Source organism: Apostichopus japonicus, chromosome 20, assembly GCF_037975245.1.
Source record: "Apostichopus japonicus isolate 1M-3 chromosome 20, ASM3797524v1, whole genome shotgun sequence".
NCBI classification, from domain to species: domain Eukaryota; kingdom Metazoa; phylum Echinodermata; class Holothuroidea; order Aspidochirotida; family Stichopodidae; genus Apostichopus; species Apostichopus japonicus.
In genome coordinates, this window is record NC_092580.1 from 31,211,979 (window position 1) to 31,233,916 (window position 21,938).

Sequence of the window (21,938 nt, forward strand, 5' to 3'; positions counted from 1 at the left end):
TGCGCATTTTTCTGTGTTTGTTCCAGGATAAGGTTTAGAACGGAAGCTTTCTTGACTTCAAATTACTTAATTTAAATATGAATAGACTTGGAATCTGAAATAAGGGATAGTCTCGTGGCCGGGACTCGTTCTGAAAGCATATATAGATCTAACCACCGTGCTTTGATACTAAAGAATGTATAAAATGTTTGAATCAATGAGCTTTGGCGATTATCTTCTGGCCGTCTTACTCTAAGTAGCATGCAGATAAGTATATGCGTTTTGTCCACAGCGGCCGGTTTCCGTTCCATTGATATAGTTTGGGTTTTATGTTCCAGCTACAATCTCCATAGTGATTGCCCTAGTGTGTTGCGCTTCATGCAGTATGACCATTATCACTGCAGTCCGGCGATACGTCCAACATCACTGTTACGACAACCTGCAACTACACCTCAATCTCCATGAACACTTCTCAGTACGGCATTACCTTCTATACCGACAATTCACGTGACCCCCCCCCCCCCCCCGCTATCATACACCATTACCTCAAAACATTCATAAAACGAATACTCTAAACCTATGACTGAGTATCTTGCATGGTCTTTCTTAACACAATAACTGGGAGGGGAAGGGGGGGGGGGTCCGCCGTGTTCCCCTATATACCGCGGCTGGTTCCTCAAGGTAAATATATTCATGTTAATAAAATGTATTATTTTGAATTATACAGCAAATCTAGGTCGAAGTTTTCATTGTTTCACAAGGCATTTTAACCCAGTTTTTGCTTTGTGAAAATTGGGGAAACTTCGACCATCACCGTCATATATATATATAAAGCGGGAGGCCCGGGTTCGAATCCCGGTGGACGCTGGAAGTGTATTCACTTTTCTGGATTTTTCAACTCATTACGTTTTCAATTATATATATATATATATATATATATATATATATATATATATATATATATATATATATATATATGTGTGTGCGTGTGTGTGTGTGTGTGTGTGTATAACTCCCAAATTCTCCATTAAGTGACGATACCAACATATAGCACTACCGCATATAGAGCTCTGCCAAGTGAACTGGCAAATCGCCTCACGGCCTTTAGGAGGAAAGAAGTTGAACAAAATCTGCCCATTTATGTGAAGTTTAAGAAGAACAGAGTAATGAATTTTCCCAAACTTGATACATACGAAACCACGGAAAAGGAACTTGTGTAAAGTTTCTATTGTTATGATGGACAAAGCTTCATATTATTTTACTATAATTTTGCGATGAAGTCTTGTAATTCACTTCATTCAACTGGTCCAAAATGCTTTTTAAGAAAAGTCACCCAGGAAAGAACCTGGGCACGAAAAACCAAACAACCGAACGACTGATCCGCTCTCAACCCCAGTCCCCTTGCATCGAGACTGTGATTGGTGTGTATATCACCAGGGTGTATCACCAGGTGTTTATCACCAGAGACATCGCCATGTGTGTATCACGATTCCCCTCGAAGAGAAACAGATACTACACCTTAGCCAAAAGACCGAGAAGCGATCCAAAATGCGGGGTCCAAAATGCTAGAGCAGTGGCATAGGAAGCTGACAAACAGTGAGGGCTGGAACCCGTTTAGGTATGAGGATTTTCTCCCGAAGAATTTAAGTTTTGCAGAAGGTAAGGTGGCCCAAATGGGACGTGGGAATTCAATTTTGTTACTACTACGAATTTCTAATTTGAACTATTAATCTCATATTGCCCTTGAATTTTCTTAGCATTTTATTACAAACTTTGACAAGTCAATCGGGAAATTTCGAATTTATTATTTCGACTTTTTTATCTTCAGATCAAGTTTGTTCTCAAACTTCTAGGCCTACTTCATATCAAAATGTGTCATAAACTATTATACAACACCTAATTGTATTCTGGTCATTTGATTGGTCAATTGCTCTTTGATTGCATGCAAAATCCGCTCTATTCCACTCTATGAAATAGAACCATTCGTTGAAAGATGTAATTTGTTCCATTCAACTCGGCTGCGCCTCGTTGAATGGAACATTCCATCTTTCAACTCATGAAATATTTGCACTATTGCACTCACAACCATTCATTATTTGTATACTATTAACTGAAACTTTTTTGGGGTACTTTTTCATGTTTTTAAAAATCTCTGTTGACACCGCATTTTAATGGCTCCCATCCCCCCTCCCACCTCTATTTATTAATTCTTATATATAAAAAATATGACTCGTGATCTACTTTTTGCAAAGAAGTACGTTTTGTACCCAATAACCGTAGATGGTATAGTCTGCACTAGCTATAACACCATATGGTCACAATCCCAATGCAAGGGGATTGACTATATGACCGATGTTTTGACCCGTTCCATCGGATGGACGGTACGGATTTCAGATCTTGCCAGGGAATTTGCTACGAAGCCTATAATTTACGGATATGGAGTACCTCTAATAACCAATCAAAGTTACAAATTGATTTCTCGTTCATTTATTCTCTCCTTCATCTTTCATTGAATATGAAATCAACCTGAAAATGTTAATTTACGTTCAATCACATTTGAAAAAAATCTAAACATGCACATATAAAAATAAAATATAATTATACGAGTTTGGATGAAAGCAACAACTCGGATCTGAAAAATGAACTAGCCGTGGATTTTGAGGGAGACTTACTCTATGTGATACCTAGTTATCATGGCCCCAAATGTTAGCACGCTAAAAAGTGTCAGAAGATTTCTAAAGTACACTCCTGGGAAGTTTTCAGTCGGGACAAATAGTTTGAGAATGAGAGGGCGGCATGTTGAAGTTGGAGCATGAATGACCATTATTTTACTTTCTGACATATTTGGGAGCAATATTGACTAATTATTAGTGAAATCGTTGCTCGAAAAGCCCCAATCGCAATTGAATATGATTAACTTCTCAAGTAACTTTCATCAGGGAGCTGTGTTCCCAGCTACCTGGTTAATTGTAAACTACTAATCATTTCCTGGTGGCCCGGCCCAGAAAGAAAAATGAGTGTTAACTTTGGACCATATCCCAGCTTTTCCAAATAACACTCAAAGAAGATAAAAGGAAAAAGGGAGAAGAGATGAAATCGCCTGAGAAATTGGGATGCTTTTTAATTTCATTATATTAACTTTAAATCTTGTCACCGATTATCTGAAGTGTATGAATGGAATGGTTAGCATAATTCCAAAGGCGTAGGAACCGGGGGGCTGGGGGGCGCCAGCCCCCCAGTGAAAAACATGGTGGGGCGGAAGTATCATTCCGCCCCGCCCCCCCGCTTCGCAAGTCAGAAAACCCCTTTTGCATTTCCAAATGAGAAAAAAATCTCATTTGGAGCACCAAATTGCATCTAAGGCCAGGTGAAAATGCAAAATTATTTACAAAATGGCGTGGGTGTTGAAGTGTGCTATATTGCACCAAATTGCATCTGAGGCCACCTGGAAATGCAAAAAATTTCCAAAGGGGAGGGGGACACTCCCTCCCCTTAGACCCCTCCCCCAGGCCGGCCATCAGTCTTCAGCCCCCCCCCCCCCCCCACTCAAAAGTACTTTCCTACGCCACTGCATAATTCTGTTGTGTCCCACAAGTACAAGTATTTTATTATACCTTTTGATAGCTAGTTTAGTTCATGTTCTGGAATCAGCCTATAACCCCAGTGATATTGCAAGCCCGTTGCCACGGATACCAACAATAATTTTTCAGAGTATCTACCAACCCACCCAGCAATCAAGTTTAATGTTGAGTTACGTTATGGTTCACACAGTAGTACCCATTCTGAGCAAAGGTTACAAAGACATGTAGTCAGCCCTGAAGAGGGCGGCGGTTCCAGGATGTTACAGAAAGAGGGGCGCAACACAGACGTCGTTGAAGCCGACTTGAATGTAGGGGGGGGGGGGCTATGGGATGGGTTCATTGACGTGAAAAGGTGCATTCCCAAGCATATTTAGACTAGTAATTAGGTTAACACCATAGAAATTGAACTAGGAAGAATGCTGACACAGTGTATCGCCGTGTGTTTAAGCCGTGAAGCCTTGAAAAAAGTGAGGGCGCTTTGCGTTGTACGGCAAAAAGCCAGATCATTTGTACGTCTTCATACATACATTGTGCATTCGACTTTGAAATTGGATTCTGATTTTAACTTTTTTTCGAAAGAGTTGGTGTACTTTTCACAACAGACACATGTTATGGCGACCAGAGTGGTAAGTACTATACTCCTGACTTAAGAACCAACTTTTAAAACTTTTTTCCCCGCCTCTAATGACTCGAGCAAGTGGCGGGAGTGTTTTATGAAACTTTTAATGTATGTAAAGTGCCATTTCCGATATCTGAGAGGCACATGGCAAACATTTTTCTTGCTTGTATTATTTTAGTGCTCCACTCAGATAGTGTCATAGTAGTCCCTGACAAATGCAGTGAAAAGCAACGACCCCCCCCCCCTTCCCACACACACCTACTAATACTTCCATATTCGTCTGTGCATGCAGTTCTCAATTTAATTCATTTATTTGTTTTATCGCCAATTGTGTACAATGGGAATTTTAATGTTAATGTTGCAAAGTGGGTAGTAGTTTATGCAGGATAACAGATCCCACCTTATGAAGTGAGAGTGCAAATAGTTTGATGCATGTTTACATTCAGTAATAGTCATCAAAGGATGAGATGTTAGCATGAGTGCATGGCTTGAATGTGTCGGTTTGCCTACAAAGCTTTGTTAATTAGGTTTTAAAATAGTTGAGTAAATTTAGGCAAATAGTCTATAAAGTTACTGCCCAGAACATACCTGGCTAGGTTGAGTAGGCTTAAGCCTACCTCAAAACTCATATTACTGGCTATTCCTATACTGCTTATGCCCTTTTGCCAAATTGACGGTGTTGGAAATATGCCTTTTTTCCTAGTATTGAATTGTTAGTGATAAGCCCAGGACATCATAACCGTTATCACATGTTATTCTGGCATGTGGATCTATCGTTAGGGATACAGTTTGAAGTAAAATGTGATGGTGATCATTTTTGTCATTAGGCTTTAGTCATATCGCATCCTAAAGGACAACCGTAGCCGGTCTAGTGGCCTAGGCTTACTATATCCAGGGTCCAGTGAATCAATACAGCGGCTGAGCAGACGACACTACTGAAGTAATTAGATTTCTATGTCGCTTCCTAAGAATAACCTGTGAAACTGCAGTCCACTGCAAATTTATGATGATTTTGGCACCCAAATACGGCACACGTAGTGTTTGTATAACGCGCCGGTATACTTTCTTGCCGTACAAGCAAAGCGCTACCAGTTGAACGAGTGGCTTCAGTATGTCTCATGCCGTCATTCTCCCTACTTCAATTTCTGTCGTGGTGTACACCGTACTGCATGGCAACTAGATTGAAAGTGTGACATGGCGAGGATGGGGAACCAAAATTTGTGAAGGGGCAAGATTTTATATGAAGACATGCAGAAATTAGAAGAGTTGGGTGTAATGTCTGGTGGTGGTGATACCCCCCCCCCTTCAAGCCTGTCTCCCTCACTGCCTCTTTTTCTGGGCCTATCATTACTGAGTAGTGACATGGGCAGACGGGAATGTGGTAGAAACATGGTGGCCCCATCTGGGGTCAAATCAATCAGAATGCATTACATTCAACCAAGTGAAGATTGTTTCAGGTCAGCGAAGAAAAACAGTTCTTAAAAAGGCAGAAGATGGTGAAATGAAGTCTTCCAAGTCGTTGTCTAGCTTTCCGTTTGTTTTGCTCCGTTCACACAGTGACCCGGATATAATAAGGTATGTCGTAATGTAATGATTATTTTCATGTACTTTGACCGGTAGTTTCTGTGAGTTTGTCCCCCTCCCATTGACCACTTCTACAGGCCCAGGATGTCCTTCCAAAAAAGGTTCATGCCACTACCTCAAATCAATTGGAGGGGAATTTATATCTTTCCCTAACTCCACCCCCCCCCCCCACCCCTCTATCCTCCTACCATTCAAATCCTGCCACATCACTTCTAATGAGAACCCAAAATTATGGCAAAGTGGACCATGAAACAGAGACAGACAAGGGGGGCGGAAAAAACTCCCAAATACGGTACTAATGTTTTATTCATTGAATTTCCTTTATTAATTTCTTAATATCAACTGTACACCACAACATGAACTACTCAGTAATTATAAGAAATTGAGGAATGCCATGTAAAAAATAAAAAGAGAAACATTCCTACTGTTTCATCGTCATTAAAAAAGAAAAAGAAAGAACAGAAGAAGAATTGAAAATGTAATCAATATAGATACGACATCTGAAGTAGAAATGAAAAACCACCAACCACCTCAAACTAAAAATATTGATTTTTTTTTGCTATAGGGGGCACACTACTAGTACTCCACAAATGATATGAAATCACATCTCCAACCCAAAGATATGAACACATAGAGAGATTGTACAACGTGGCGAGAAATTAGCGACGCAAATTTTCGGCCATCTTTGTACTCTCTGTGATGAATCTCACACAGTATCTGCAATCACTTCATTTACAAAATGTCCTGTCATTTTGGAAACCCTTTTCCGGATTCCCAACCCTTCTCATGGTTTTGATGTATTTTCCTTTAAGTTTTAAGTTTAAGCAATTCATTTTTTCTTGACAAGAAAACATTGTAACCATGGCAACCATCTTGTAAGTACTATATAACCACCATCACCAAGTTAGTACTCTTGTATGTTTAGTGAATTCTGCGCAATCACCACGTAACGCATTCCTGTGTCCACATCGTATTTGGTTGATATATATATATATATGTATTTTTATACACACCAGTTTGTGTATAATCCTGTCATAATACAAGTTTTACACTGATAAAAATCTGGCTCAATAAGTTATTAAACCCTAATATTAACATAATCTACCGATGTATACCACGTTTAATTATTTGGATCAATGCACGGTTAATTTGAATTTTTGAAATCTGACTGAAAACTTTTGGACAAATCAAATGTCAGCATACAGTTAAATTTTTTAATTTTCTTTTTAAACATTTTTTTCTTGTACTTGAGAGTATATCGTAAATAAGAAAAAGAGAGAGAAAAAGAAAAAATGATTTAGTGTATGATTAATTTTACAGCATAAATTAATATCGTTAAAGCTTAAAATGACTACTTCGTTACAGTGTATAAAACAACTACAAAATAAATCTATTTCCCTGTTGAAAAAAAGGCATCAATAGTTCCAGGGATGAAGACGACCGAGGACCAGGGGTGCATACACATGTCCACAATTAATTTGATGTTGTCCACAATTGATTTGATGTCGGAAGGTTTTAGGGATACATCCAGAAAGTGAGGTGATCCTTCCATCAGTCCACCAACATGCCACTCCGTGAATATGTGTTCTGTTAACTGTTCTGTTCCCTGCAGAAATTTATACCGTCAAAAATGGTGTACACTTAATGACAAATATTTCCATCAAAGGGAAATAGCTTTTAAAACTGTTGGTGTGTTAAGTAAGGAGATGACCAATTAACTCCACACTTTCATGTTTCCTTCCTTCCTTCCCACCCTCCCCCACCCTCATCTCCAAACTATCCAGTTTACTATGTCAAAATAACATAAAACTGTTAGCAAACTGCTTATCCACTAGAGAGCCTGTGTAGGAGAATGTGTAAAAGTAAGTTGGCCTGACATTTCGATCCTAGCAGGATCTTCTTCAGCGGCTAAATGACAAGTGACTTGTCAGTTTACTATGTATCAGACAGTCGAGTCATACCAAACTATCCTGTTTACTATGCATCAGACAGTCGAGTCACACCAAACTATCCTGTTTACTATGCATCAGACAGTCGAGTCACACCAAGCTATCCTGTTTCCTATGCATCAGACAGTCGGTCACACCAAACTATCCTGTTTACTATGCATCGGACAGTCGAGTCACACCAAACTATCCAGTTTACTATGCATCGGACAGTCGAGTCACACCAAACTATCCTGTTTACTATGCATCGGACAGTCGAGTCACACCAAACTATCCTGTTTACTATGCATCGGACAGTCGAGTCACACCAAACTATCCTGTTTACTATGCATCGGACAGTCGAGTCACACCAAACTATCCTGTTTACTATGCATCGGACAGTCGAGTCACACCAAACTATCCTGTTTACTATGCATCGGACAGTCGAGTCACACCAAACTATCCTGTTTACTATGCATCGGACAGTCGAGTCACACCAAACTATCCTGTTTACTATGCATCGGACAGTCGAGTCACACCAAACTATCCTGTTTACTATGCATCGGACAGTCGAGTCACACCAAACTATCCTGTTTACTATGCATCGGACAGTCGAGTCACACCAAACTATCCTGTTTACTATGCATCGGACAGTCGAGTCACACCAAACTATCCTGTTTACTATGGATCGGACAGTCGAGTCACACCAAACTATCCTGTTTACTATGCATCGGACAGTCGAGTCACACCAAACTATCCTGTTTACTATGCATCGGACAGTCGAGTCACACCAAACTATCCTGTTTACTATGCATCGGACAGTCCAGTCACACCAAACTATCCTGTTTACTATGCATCGGACAGTCCAGTCACACCAAACTATCCAGTTTACTATGCATCGGACAGTCCAGTCACACCAAACTATCCAGTTTACTATGTATCGGACAGTCCAGTCACACCAAACTATCCTGTTTACTATCGATCGGACAGTCCAGTCACACCAAACTATCCTGTTTACTATGGATCGGACAGTCCAGTCACACCAAACTATGCTGTTTACTATGGATCGGACAGTCCAGTCACACCAAACTATGCTGTTTACTATGTATCGGACAGTCCAGTCACACCAAACTATCCAGTTTACTATGTATCGGACAGTCCAGTCACACCAAACTATCCAGTTTACTATGTATCGGACAGTCCAGTCATACCAAACTATCCAGTTTACTATGTATCGGACAGTCCAGTCATACCAAACTATCCAGTTTACTATGTATCGGACAGTCGATTCACACCAAACTATCCTGTTTACTATGTATTGGCCAGTCGAGTCATACCAAACTATCCAGTTTACTATGTATCGGACAGTCGAGTCACTTCGTGCTTCTCCCTGCTGCTGGATGTGAGCTAAACCAAAATATACTGGTGTTTTATTTTATTCCATTTAGTCCATTTTAGTCCTTTCCAAAAGTAGTTAGTTATTTTTTTTAGATAAAAGTCTTGACAACTATGACTTGGGGTTTATAAACTGTGGTCTTTTTTCTTTTTTTTACCAGAATGAAATAATTTTTGTCACTATTATTGGTTTGCAGAGGTCACATAAGGAATATTAAAAGAAATTGTTGACATTTCGGTTTGAGGTTACACTTATTAAATCGGCAACCTTTAACAGTAAGTAACAGAAATGACCACGCAGCATGGAATTGTATGAAGGAGAAAGCTTATTGATTCAGTTGGAAAACTTCACTGGAAATTGGGAGCAATCAACTTTTTGAAAATGAAGACCTCATCTTGAATTAATACAATGCCAAGATGTAAAAACAATCTATGATACAAGGTCAAGGGTCATCTGTTTAGTATGCATAGTTAGACACAAAAGCTACTCATTACAAAAACTGATTCACGCAACAGAGTAAAAAACAAACACAATCATATGTCACCGATGAAACTCCGACCCAGAGACTCATGAGACCGCGTCCAACAAATGAGAGTTTAAACGTCCCATGAAACAGAGCCATCACAAAATACTCGTCTCTCTATTGACACAGATGACCTTCCCATGAAACAGTAGCCATCATCTCGTCTTGTGAGGCTGTAGCTATCAAACCTCATGAAACAGAAGCCATGCACCACCCCACGGGACAGCAGTTATCCCATGAGACAGCAGTTATCCCATGAGACAGCAGCCACCCCATGTGACAGTAGCCATCCCATGAGACTGAAGCCATCCCACAGGACAGTAGCCACCCCATGAGACAGTAGCCTTTCCATGAGACAGTAGAAGCCAATCTATGATACAGTCATACAAACATAACCCTTGTTAGAATAAGAAATATTTCTATAATCCAGACATAACAACCACAACTAATTACATATTTAGGCATATATTTCTTTCACACCAAACTTGTTCATGAATATTCCACTGACGCACACAAAAACACTTTTTATCCAATTAGTGAATAGGGTTTTCCAGTGGAATAAAAAAATTTGGGCAGTTTTTAATAGCTTATTGCAAAGTACAAAACACAGCATTGATCAGTATTACTCAGCTACGGTCTCCACACAACAACAATTCCAAAACATCTTCATCCAAGAATTTGTTTTCCCTTTTATATATATATATACTTGTATACATATTTATATATATATATATATATATATATATATTTATATATATATATTTATATATATATATATATATATTTATATAAATATATAAATTTATATAACGTAAGACATAATCTTTAACTTACAAAACCATTTCAGTGAACAATCCTCCATCCATGCGTGCTGCACTTCCAGGCATTGAAAACATGACACTGAGGTTGTAAAATATGAAAAGGATTTTAAACAACTCATTTTTTTGTGTCAAAGCTACAAAGTTAATAACCCCTCCTTTAACGTAATTTTGGATGAACGTATGCATAACGTAAGGCATCGTAATAAGATAAAAAGCCAATGAGACAAGGTCACCACCAATTTTTTCACTCCCACTACTCACGGCAGATGTATGTATATATATATAGATATGTATATACAATGAAGTAAATGCATAACAAGGTTACATCGCTGTACATGAAAAAAAAAGGAACAAAATTGAACAAAGAGGCAAAAGAGAACAGAAAGAAGAGAAAACAAAACAAAACTGGTAGGAACTTCACTTCGTAGTAGTAGAAAGTATTCAACAGTATAAAAGAACAACAATATGGATAAAGTTACGTTTCTTGATCAATCGGCTACATAACCCTTTATTCTTAATATTTTTACAAGTTTACAAAGGATAGTTCCTAAACTAAGGGATACCTATATATATATAGCTTGATGTACGAACAACTCGACATTGAGGAGGCTGGCTGGGCGTGCAGACCGTAAAAACATATTGTACCACAAAAGAACCAGACAGAAGACTGCCAGGGTGTCCGGAACAAAGAATGGTGTCACAAAAAGTTTTGCTTTTTTTACTGTAGGCACTGAAAAATCAAAACCAAATGATATGTTTAGCTTAAATTTATTACTGTGAGAGATGAACTATAGGAAAATTGTAAAAAGATAACTTGACGAGACTTCATTATGAAGCATGAGACTGGGTTGGAGCAATTGAAGCAAAACGCTTTAACTTAACATTCCACTGAAATCATTGACCTTCAGTACTAGTGTCTTATCAGAGGGGCATTGGGGTGGGGTGGGGAAGAGAGACAGAGTTATTAGTTTAATAACACCAAACAATATAAATGTCTGTAACTGATGGAAATGGAATATCAAACAAAAAAACGCTCGAGTCGTAGAATGTTCTTTACTTTCCTCACACTGAACACATCATCACTAAAAATTTGATTAAAATAACCGACCGAAGAGAGCAGGTGAAAAATGGCAAAGAGATATCTAGGAGCATCATCTCATCCTTCTTCCAGCCTTCCGTGAATATTCTCTCTCCACCTCTCTCTCTACTGAAGATTGTAACTGTGAAATAATCAACCCAGTTTTGTGGCACTCACAGGCTATCATTCACTCAACTACAGTATTTAAATGTAGATTACACGACGGCCAGCTGAAATAAGATTCCCAAAAGAGCAAAATCGATAGATTCCCTTCACAAGCAGGCCACTGCTAAGTTGTTATCAAGATGTAATATGTTAGAGAGAATGCTGAACATATTACAAATGGAGACATACATGTGGAGAGACAAAACATGAATGAGGTTAGGTGTGTTTCCGAAACAGGTGAAAATTACTGAGTATTGCATTTAATAAATAATCCACTTGAAATAAGCTGATTTAAAACTAGGGTAGCAGTCGGATATCAGGTTATGGATGATTGAGGGAGATTGGGGGGGGGGGGAAGGGGGTTATATTTATGCCCATATTTGTTAAGATCTATACAGAATAGTGCAGCAGAGAACTTTTAAAAGTGCTCGTAAAAAGGGTGGAACATGAGAACAAAAGTCACCACTCTGACAATTTCCATTTACTATAGTTTAAGCCCCTAAAGGCAAATAATCGACACCTCTAAGCAAAGTGGAACAATCAAAAGCCTTTATGTGAAATTTGCATATCAAACTTGCAAAGGACAGGCAATTTACCAAATAGGTAAACTAATTTTTAAATATTGCATTCATAAATCACATGACATTCAAAAATCTTTAAATATTTGAAAAGAAGTTCTTCCCATTATTTCATGAAATGCATTTAGACAAAAGTCAATTTTCAATATGGTGCATTGCTTCTACAACACAAAGACTGTATTACAATAACATGACTACTTGGCTATATTTGCTTGTCACTGCTTTGATTGATCGTCAAGGCAACATGTTTTTTTTCCTCATTTTTTCTTACAATTTTTTTATGCTAATAATAACAAGACAAATTGTTCACACCGACATAATAAAGCCTCAGCTGAGTGGTTTAGACTATTGAAGCAGATATGGCAAATATTATTATAAAGATAGGGCTTGTAAAATCCTACAGTAGAATAAAACGAAAGGTAACGTTATATACACATTTATATAACATGTAATAGACACAGCAATGTTTTGTCTTAGCTTACCCATTTAAAGGGACCAAAGGAGTGGGGTTGGAGAGAGGGGAAGGGAGTTTAATACTTCTATGCAGTAATTATTTGTTATGTAGTGGAACTGGTCTATGTCCTCTTCATGTATACTATGTTAACCCTGTTGTCAGTGTAAACCAGCATCACAGTTTGTGTATACCAATATCCCACCTCAGAGAATGTTTTTCTACTCTTTGGCTTCAGCTGCGTACCTTCTGATCGCAGGGAAGATCTGTTTCTTTCACCTGATGATGTTGTTTTGATTATCAACACTGGAAAAATTCATTTTCATCACAGAATCAGAGGGTCTACTTTGAATCTGACAGTGATCACTGAAACTAACAACCTTCATGTTACATGCAAAGAGAGCTCATTCCTATAGTCTGTGGGTTTGTCTGGGATATCAATAATAAGCTTCCAGTCTGTTCAGTCATGCAATTTCAAGACCTTCATGAATCGAGTCACTTCAACAAACTTAGTCTATTTCCTTTTTAAACTAAAGAAAGCAATCTTCTACAGTGATAAGGATTTATTGTGAAGGTATCACACTTTGAAGCTGCTTGTGGTTTTGCTAACTTTGTCATATTTCTAAGATATTAATCTTATCATCTGACAAAATTTCTCATTTTTGTTGCAGGTTTCGAGAGGCGGGAGAACCGGAGACAGCACTCGCTGGAATGATGAGACAAAACAAAATCAGACCTGAGATATGAAAGACAACTTCCAAATGAGATCATCTTAAAATGGGAAATAGCAGCAGAAAAAGGACACACATTCACAAAGATACACAAACATTCACTTTAACCAGAGTCACGATCGATTGATATGTAAAATTGTCACGCTCACACACTTGATGATGATGATGATTAAATCCAGAAACGAACCACCCTTTTACAAAAACTGAAAAGCTACATCAGACATTGAAACCACTCGCCAATTTCTGGCACGGAAAAACAAAAAACGTTTTTTTTTTTTGTCTTCTTCCTTTTTTTTCTTTTTATCCTTTTTGTGCGATTATTACACATCCATTTCAAAGGCCTTAAAATTGTTCAAAAATATTGCAAGATATTATTGAGAAGTGGACTCTGAGTGGCATGTTTATAGTGATATGGTTCCAATACATAGTTTAACGTGGGATTGAGTATTAGCCACAGCACCAGCCACTCGGTCTTTATGTCATCCTTGTAATGAATCATACAAAACACCTCAAATCTAAAGCATCATAAAAATCCAGCTTCTAACAATCGGTAATACAATGTAGTATACGTTTGATCACACAACAAATGTGATTCATTAATCACTGTACGTTTATATAATCAAGTATCATCTAGTAAATAGTTTCACACATTCAGATAACGCAATCTGTCCGTTTGTCTCTCCGTCTGTCTCTCAGGCCAAAATCGGCCGCCACGGCAAATCTTGCTTTGATAATTGCTCACGATAATCATTCGCGCTTCTGTCTAGAACAACAGGCAACGCAACAATCCTCACTCCCCTACTTTAAACTCCTCTCTTACGGGGGGGCTTTAACATCACAACGTAGTTTCTAGCGATGGAAATGCTGCAGTGGGGGCGCTCTCTTCGTCCTTCTTATTGGCTTCGATGTCGTAGCTCTCTCCGGGCGGTGGCGCCATAAATTCGTGGATGGAACTACTAAGACTCTTGCGTTCGATGCGGTGCTGTAAGCCAGACTGGAAGGCGTGGACCACTCGGATCTGTAGATAAGATCACAGACGATGTAAAAGACAGATTAATCCAGAGATATGCGATGAGTCAGAGTATGTACAGATACATTATATAATAACCTTCAGTTCTCCCCATTAATGGAACAGAACTTACCTCATCCATTCACATCAAGTTATTAAAAACATATTGGAAAACTTTCCCAAATTGTAAACCTTTAGTTAAAACTGTACACTTAATCCCTTCTCAGCTGTGAAAATTCAACAGCGAAAGTGTCTTGGATTTGATTTACCCTCTGTAACAGTGACCAACAAGGGATGGTGTTAGTACTACTGCAAATTTTGCCCAAATCCCCCCCCCCCCCCAGCACCCTTCAACCCCAATTCCTTCCCATATTTTATCTTTCTATTTTGCATAGGCATCAAATGTGTGTAAGAAAAGCATTATATACATCTGGCGAATTATTGGGCCCTCTTCCAATATGCTTGGCCTTCCCCGAGTGTGATGACTCTAATCTTGTTTGAAATTCTAAATGTTTCGTGATCTCCACTAGTTTTCCCTCTCGCCTCCCCCTCTCCCCTCCCTCTCAAGAAACGACAGAATAATGTCATATTCCTCCAAGTGCGAACCTCTGGAGCTCAGGAAAAGGAGGCAACACTTTGTACGATAATGAAACAAAACAATACAATGTCTGTATTTCATTGACCTGAACTGACCTTGACTGACCTTAGAGGTCAATGCAAGTGACACATGCAGTATGAAACATCAGCTACTCTGCAATGTATTAGTACCAAACAAATAACAACAACAAAAAACAAAAAAATGGGGGAAGTTGATACGAACCTGTGACAATCAACAGAATAACTATGCAAATATATACAAATCAACACACATGTAGTAAACTTTATCGGCATAATCAACAAACACAAACTGTAATATTTACACAGACTGACACAGCAAAAGGATTTTATGAAGTATTTTATGCATGACTGTGTAAAGAATCACATGCTGTACGGTATGGGTAAGAGTTATGGCCAAAGTGACCATTAGTCAGTCTAAAGAGTCTCGGAACTTTCCCCGTCTCAAAATTCAAATAGTGGGGAAATTATTAACAGTGAAAGTTTAATTTATCTTCAACTCGGTAGATCAGAAAGATATGTACGATTTATATGCAGACGTAATAACCATAAAATTTGAAAAAATTTGAAATAAATATCCTGGACGAACATTGTAGCGTAGCATAGAGATATTGGTCAACAATTTATAAAGGATGAATGTGTGACAGAGTTGTCTGTGAAACAAGTCACTGACTCTAAAGATAGAACAAAACCTGTCTAAGCATGACCAAACCATCAACAACATTCATTGGAATAGTGAACATTTTGAAGAAACAGTAGAAGTTTGCTGCCCACCTATTACTGATGTATCTGTCAAAGAGCATGGATTCCAGTTGAGGGTAATAATCAAAATTGAAGGAGAATGACTTAACATGAGCCTAGTACTTAGTTTACTGTCTAAGTCCACACAAGAAAGAAGGAACCAACAGGATTGAAGACTTAACCAGCAGTCATTTCAATGATAACTGACATCACACACTAACTATGAGACGTATCATGATGTCCAAAACTTAAACATCTCAAATTAAAAAGACTTAACAATCAGTCATTTCCATGACAACTGACATCACACACTAACTAAGAGACACATCATGATGTCCTAAACTTGGACATCTCAAATTAAAAGACAGAGTAAGACTGAACAATCAGTCCATTATATAACTGACATCAAACAATAACTATGAGACGCATCATGATGTCTAAGACTTGGACATCTCAAATTAAAAGACAGAGTAAGACTTAACACTAAGTCTATTCTAGAATACCTGACATCACACATTAACTATGAGACATATCATGATGTCCTAAACTTGGACATCTCAAATTAAAGGACAGAGTAAGACTTAACTCTCAGTCCATTCTATGACAACTGACATCACACACTAACTATGAGACGCATCACCATGTCTCGCATTCAGAGGTTATATGTTTTATCTTCTCTATTGTTTCATTTCCAGCTAGCTGGGTTTTTACAACTATATCCAAAACTATACGAACGCCTTTTTATAAGATCTACTAGACCCTTCGTAAGATTTTGAGTTTCTGCTCAAACCAGGATCTCTAAATCACAATTTACAAGACACAATGAGAAACTACTTGAAACAGCAAACTGATGTTTATGTGTAGAGTAGTAAATCTATTTAAAACCAAACAAACACAGAAACAAAGATTACCTTCACACAGTATCAATGTGACATTAACAACATGTCAGAATTTCTGAATAAGTACAAATGAGACAAAAATCTGGTTACGTTTGGAGACAAATAAAATGGTCAGAAGGTATTGGTTACAATTCAGGCACACATCCTGATGGGTGACCTTTCCTGAGGTATCGACAGAATCTGTTAATTTGGAGGCAAAAACATGTTCAAAGTTTTACAACAATGATAAACTGACCACACCATGGCACTATCATATTGTATCAGAATATCAGTATAGGTTGAATCAGACTGATAAATATAACCATTGTGCCGGAGTACGATGGGACAAATATTTTTTTATTATTAGTTTCAAAATTGCTCCATTCATGAAATAATCTTGGTATGATATTATTTTACCATTTTATTGCCTGTCAAAAGTGTATTGAGATTAAATCTGTTTAGCACAATATACAAATTGGCTGAATTTTTGAGTATTGATTTTTACTTAAGATTGGCTGCTGCCTGTTGCTAGGGCCCCAATTGCATGCCTAAAATCCTCTCACTTTGTTCCTGCTATTTCAAAACTTGATCACCATCAAGGCAATCCAAACATCGCACACCACCGAGTTACTATGCAATCGCCACTGTGTCCATTTCGTATGGAATAACAGGTGAATGGAACGATATGTTGACCATGGCCATATGTTTGGACAATGTCAGTATTAAATAACACACGGACATGGATAAAAATCTTTTAGGACGACTTGGATCATGTTGTGATATCAGAGGACTTCAGGACACCTGAGGACTCGGTTAGTCACGTCACACACATTGAACTAGAGTCTACCGTGGCAGTATTAAATGGTGTACCACATGTCTTACTTGATACCCCGGCACCGTGGACTGGCCGTTGGGGGTTTCATGCTGCTACAAGCTTGAAAAGGAATCGGCCTGATTTAAACAAGAAAGGTTCAAGAAATGATTGAATGAAAACTGGTTTCATGGGTGAGCTATCAATGCCTCTGATGTGCAGTCAGCATACAGGGTTGGTTTGGTAGAGGAGAACAGAATGTTAACAAAAATATTGGGTGTTGGGAGGAGAGAACAGGCTAGGGAAAAGGATGGAGAAGGAGTTATTGGATTCATGAAACAACAGTCTTGCTATCAGTAATTCTCTCCAGATCTCATTAAATGTGGGAGAGGGAACGATTGTATATTGATATAGAATGCAGGTTTACTTCCCACCCCTACCCCCACCCCTACCCCCACCCCCACCCCCATTCCCAAATGTTTCTATTAATGACCATGTCACAAAGGGAATCTTTACATGATAACTCGGTTCGATATAATTCACTAGAAGATACAAAGAGATATCATGAAATCCAGTCATCTCTGACTAAAAAAAGATATTACAAACCTTGATTAAAAAAAGAAAATTCTCCTTTCATATGAAAGGGCAATACCAGAACAGTTCTGTACGACAAGGCAAAAAATAGAGGAACAGAAGAATTTGAGGTATGCTGTATTGGCCCCAAATATGCTAGATATTCAAATATGGTCACCTTTGGTCAAAATTCTTAAACTGTTTTTATTACAACCTTGATGAAAATTTTCCTTCACTGGGTCATTCAGTCATCTTGTGTGTGCCTTAGAAATGTCTGAGAACAATTTGGAGAGTAAATTGACCTCAAGGAAAGTACTTTTTGAAAACTTCTAGCAATTATAGCATGTATAATTTGGGGCCTGTGCTGACTATCTTTAAGGGTCAACATCATCAGTTCGGAACAAAAGGTTCTCCCAACGAGATGGATGGGATAGGAGTTAGGTCCCTTTGTGATGCTGAACTTTGTCCAAGTTGCTATATGAAAGGATAGCATTTTACACCTTACCATTGTGATATTAATACTAATCAGCTTTAATCTTGTAGTCACATTTCAAAACTAGATCGTGTAGGAGGGTGTTAGGTGGAAAGGAAATTGGTGGTGATAGAACCAAAACAATGTGAATGTATATTATATGAAAATCAAATGGTCTGCTATTTCAAACCAGGATTTAAAATTCATCACAAAGCTAACATTGTATGCCTTTTGTTCGAGAACTCTAAAGAAAAAAAAATGATGGCATTGTTCTTGTGTATATTTATAAGGTAAAAACAGCTCAGGGTTGACCCTTAATTCCTGTTCTTGTGTGTTTAGGCGCATAATTTGACACGATAGTACTATGCATTAGCAGCAGGGCTGTACACCACACGGCTTATATGGTTTCGCGCTTCTTCTTCTAGTATTAACGAAACTTCAACTTCCTATTCAGCGAGGGCAGGGTCTGATACCAGGTAAGTGGTCGAATTTAAATGCGCTGGGGTGCAAAATAAATTTAGTGCTGGACACCTATTGCGGGGTCTGATACCTTTTGTTAACACAGCCTCTGTTCCAATATGCAAGCAAATCTGTCATTCCAAGTTTCAAGGGACAACAATTTTTGAAAGCCATTGGACCCTGTTAGAAAAATGACACAATCAAAGACAAAGAGGATGAGGGATGGTGGGGGGGGTGGGGGATATGGAGGGATGGTGGGGCAAATAATGATAATCACTTCATACTATGGATTTTTTTTAATATTTCACTTAATATTTAAAACACTGACACTCCATTTTCCAAGATATCTTGACCACAGAAAAGAAAGAATATAAGGAAAAAATGAAAAAAAATGGGGAGAGAACCAAATAAAATGAAATGATGGGAGAACTTTGAAAAAAGTTTAGGTCAGGTGATGACCGATTACGAGTTCAGCTGTAAGATATTTACCCATGATGCACCTCCCATATTAATGGAAGGTTTTGCTACTTTCTTCAAAAAATCTATCAAACTACATGGGATTGTTGTACAGGTGGCAAGATTATTTTAATATATCCATTTTGGTGACAATGTCTTTCTTATTTCCTGTTTGATTTCAAAACTGAAGTAACTAAACATATAGCTTTCCAAATTTTATCAAAGCACAACAAACCATTCACAGGATTTTTCAAGACAAGTATTTTGGTCATCCTGCTGCGCTAATATTTTCAGGACACTGTAAACACTGACTTTAAGTGTACCGTCTAAAGACTACGTCAATCGGGTAGGACCAACAACAGATATCACAGCACCAAAAGGACGACTTTGATCTAAACTCACAAGTATATTATGACTACAGTAAGTTGGCCTGACGTTCCGTGACCACAATTCAGTTTGAGTGTATATAATGTGTGGTAACCATGACAATAACTAGTGACTACAGTCCAGATTGTGGGTATATAATGTGCAGTTACTATGATGCAGCTGGTGACTATGGTCCAGTTATAATTTTGTGTAGTTTTCAGTGGAAAAATGGTCGAGAAGTTTCAGATTACATTGAAACTATAGTATGAACCACTCACTGTGCAGACTAAGTCATTAATATTAAGTCAGGGCGATTTTACTGGAGTAAATATTTTAACCAAAAGTAAGGACAAAAAGCAATAAAATTAATGCAAAGATGATATTGATCATTTTAGATTTGTAATGATTATTTCATAACTTCTGATCATCTCATATATATTGACGATCAGCTCATACTGACATATTGATCGTATCCATCCATTCAACTGATCGACTCTAGAGGCATTCGCATCAGGCATGGAAAAGATATGTTCAACACTGGAGAAGTTTAATAGCAGACAAAAGTATCGAAAAATTTTGGAAGTATAATTAACATCCTCAAAACCAGAATACAATAAGGAGATTCACAATGAAAGAACAATTTGACTGCCTACGTGAAAATACTGCTGAAGAAAAAGTGAAGAAAGGTAAATTTGGAAGAAATTTTATTTTTTTCAATAAATAACGCTGTTTTTGTAAAAATGTGATTCATTTGCCTGCCTATGGTTATTACCTATTATACAGTACCCAACAAGAGAATCCTTGAGGAGAGAAATGCAACTGGAAACCTTCTCAACTATAAATACATCACTTCATTTTTGGTTTCAATTGCCTGAATCGCTGGAAAGCAGTCGATTGGTTGTCTCGTCTTTGTTGCTGACTATTAAATTATTTTTCTTCAATTTATTTTAGCATGTGGGGTATTTGGTAGTTACGTTTTTTGGTGTTTTTTTTTAATGGATAAATTACTCTTAAGGGCAGAGGTACTACTGCTGATAACAACCATGACATGATATAGATTCACAGGAAATAGCTCATTTACATATTTATGACTTCATAAAGAATTCAATTTTCCTCACTAATTATTATGTAAAAAGCTGTGAGAAGTTTGATTCACTGCATATATATACTAATGAATGAAAACCTTTTAAAAGATATCCCAAAGGGAGGATATCACAAATTTCGAGGGATATATCGAGAGAAGAATGTCATGAGAAATGATCCTTTCCACAAGTGAAATTTGGGTCTGTTGATAAAACCTTACAAGCAAAAGTATACAATTGTAGGCAGTCACAGTCATGGGACGTCTTGCACGGTTTATCTATGATTAATGTAACCTGGGATATAGCTGTAAAAATGAAATTTATGTGACTTTCATGAAGCTGAAAGACATCTGAATATTTTGAAAGGCAAAGAAAAAGTGTTTTGAGAGCTTTTATAACTGCACCTGTATACTTTGGTGACGACTCAAAAAAAAAGGTTTATTGGTGACGACTCAAAAAAAAGGTTTAAATCTGAGGATATATATAATTTACATGTCTGGAGGATATCATTAAAAGGGAAGGATACTGTGATTTATAAAAAAAACAAAAAAGACTTTGAGCATGGAACACTTGGCAAATATGGCAGGAGACAGAAATACAGGGAATGACATGCTGACATGCAAACCAAGGGGAAGTAGCCTCGTCAGAAACAAACGTGGAAGAAACAAGTTCTGAAAGTTGCATATCAGATGATGGTGTGTTATTGATTCCCCCAAAAAATGGGGCAAACTGTCATTTGTATGCTTTTTTGTTATGATTTATGACATCAGGAACAATTAAGATGAAGAAAGAGGATGGCTATGAGAGATAAAGGGGGGAAGAAAAATCAAACAGAATGACACAAAGGATGACCAAAAGAGTTCGACAATGAAAGATCAGCTGCTACTCACTGCCTGCGACTATTGTTCCCCCAAAGGAGGGAGTAACCATAGCGATGTATGTTACCATAGCGATGTAAAGAAAGGAGTGTTTGGTAGTAGGTGGAAAAGAATGAGAGGGAAGAGAGGAGATGAAAAGTGGATGAGAATTTTCTCTTTGAATATTC

The 21,938-nt window shown here is 37.9% G+C and overlaps 1 protein-coding gene across 3 annotated transcripts in view; it reads right to left on the reverse strand.

Annotated features, from left to right (window-relative positions):
- Positions 1 to 12,012: 12,012 nt before the first annotated feature.
- LOC139961226 (plasma membrane calcium-transporting ATPase 1-like) overlaps positions 12,013 to 21,938 on the reverse strand; it is a 145,047-nt gene continuing 135,121 nt past the window's right edge. For all 3 annotated transcript variants that reach the window (XM_071960290.1, XM_071960289.1, XM_071960287.1), the window contains exon 18: positions 12,013 to 14,449. In XM_071960290.1, coding sequence (XP_071816391.1) covers positions 14,267 to 14,449 — 183 coding nt within the window. In that variant the 3' untranslated portion in view covers positions 12,013 to 14,266. The remainder of the gene's footprint in view (positions 14,450 to 21,938) is intronic.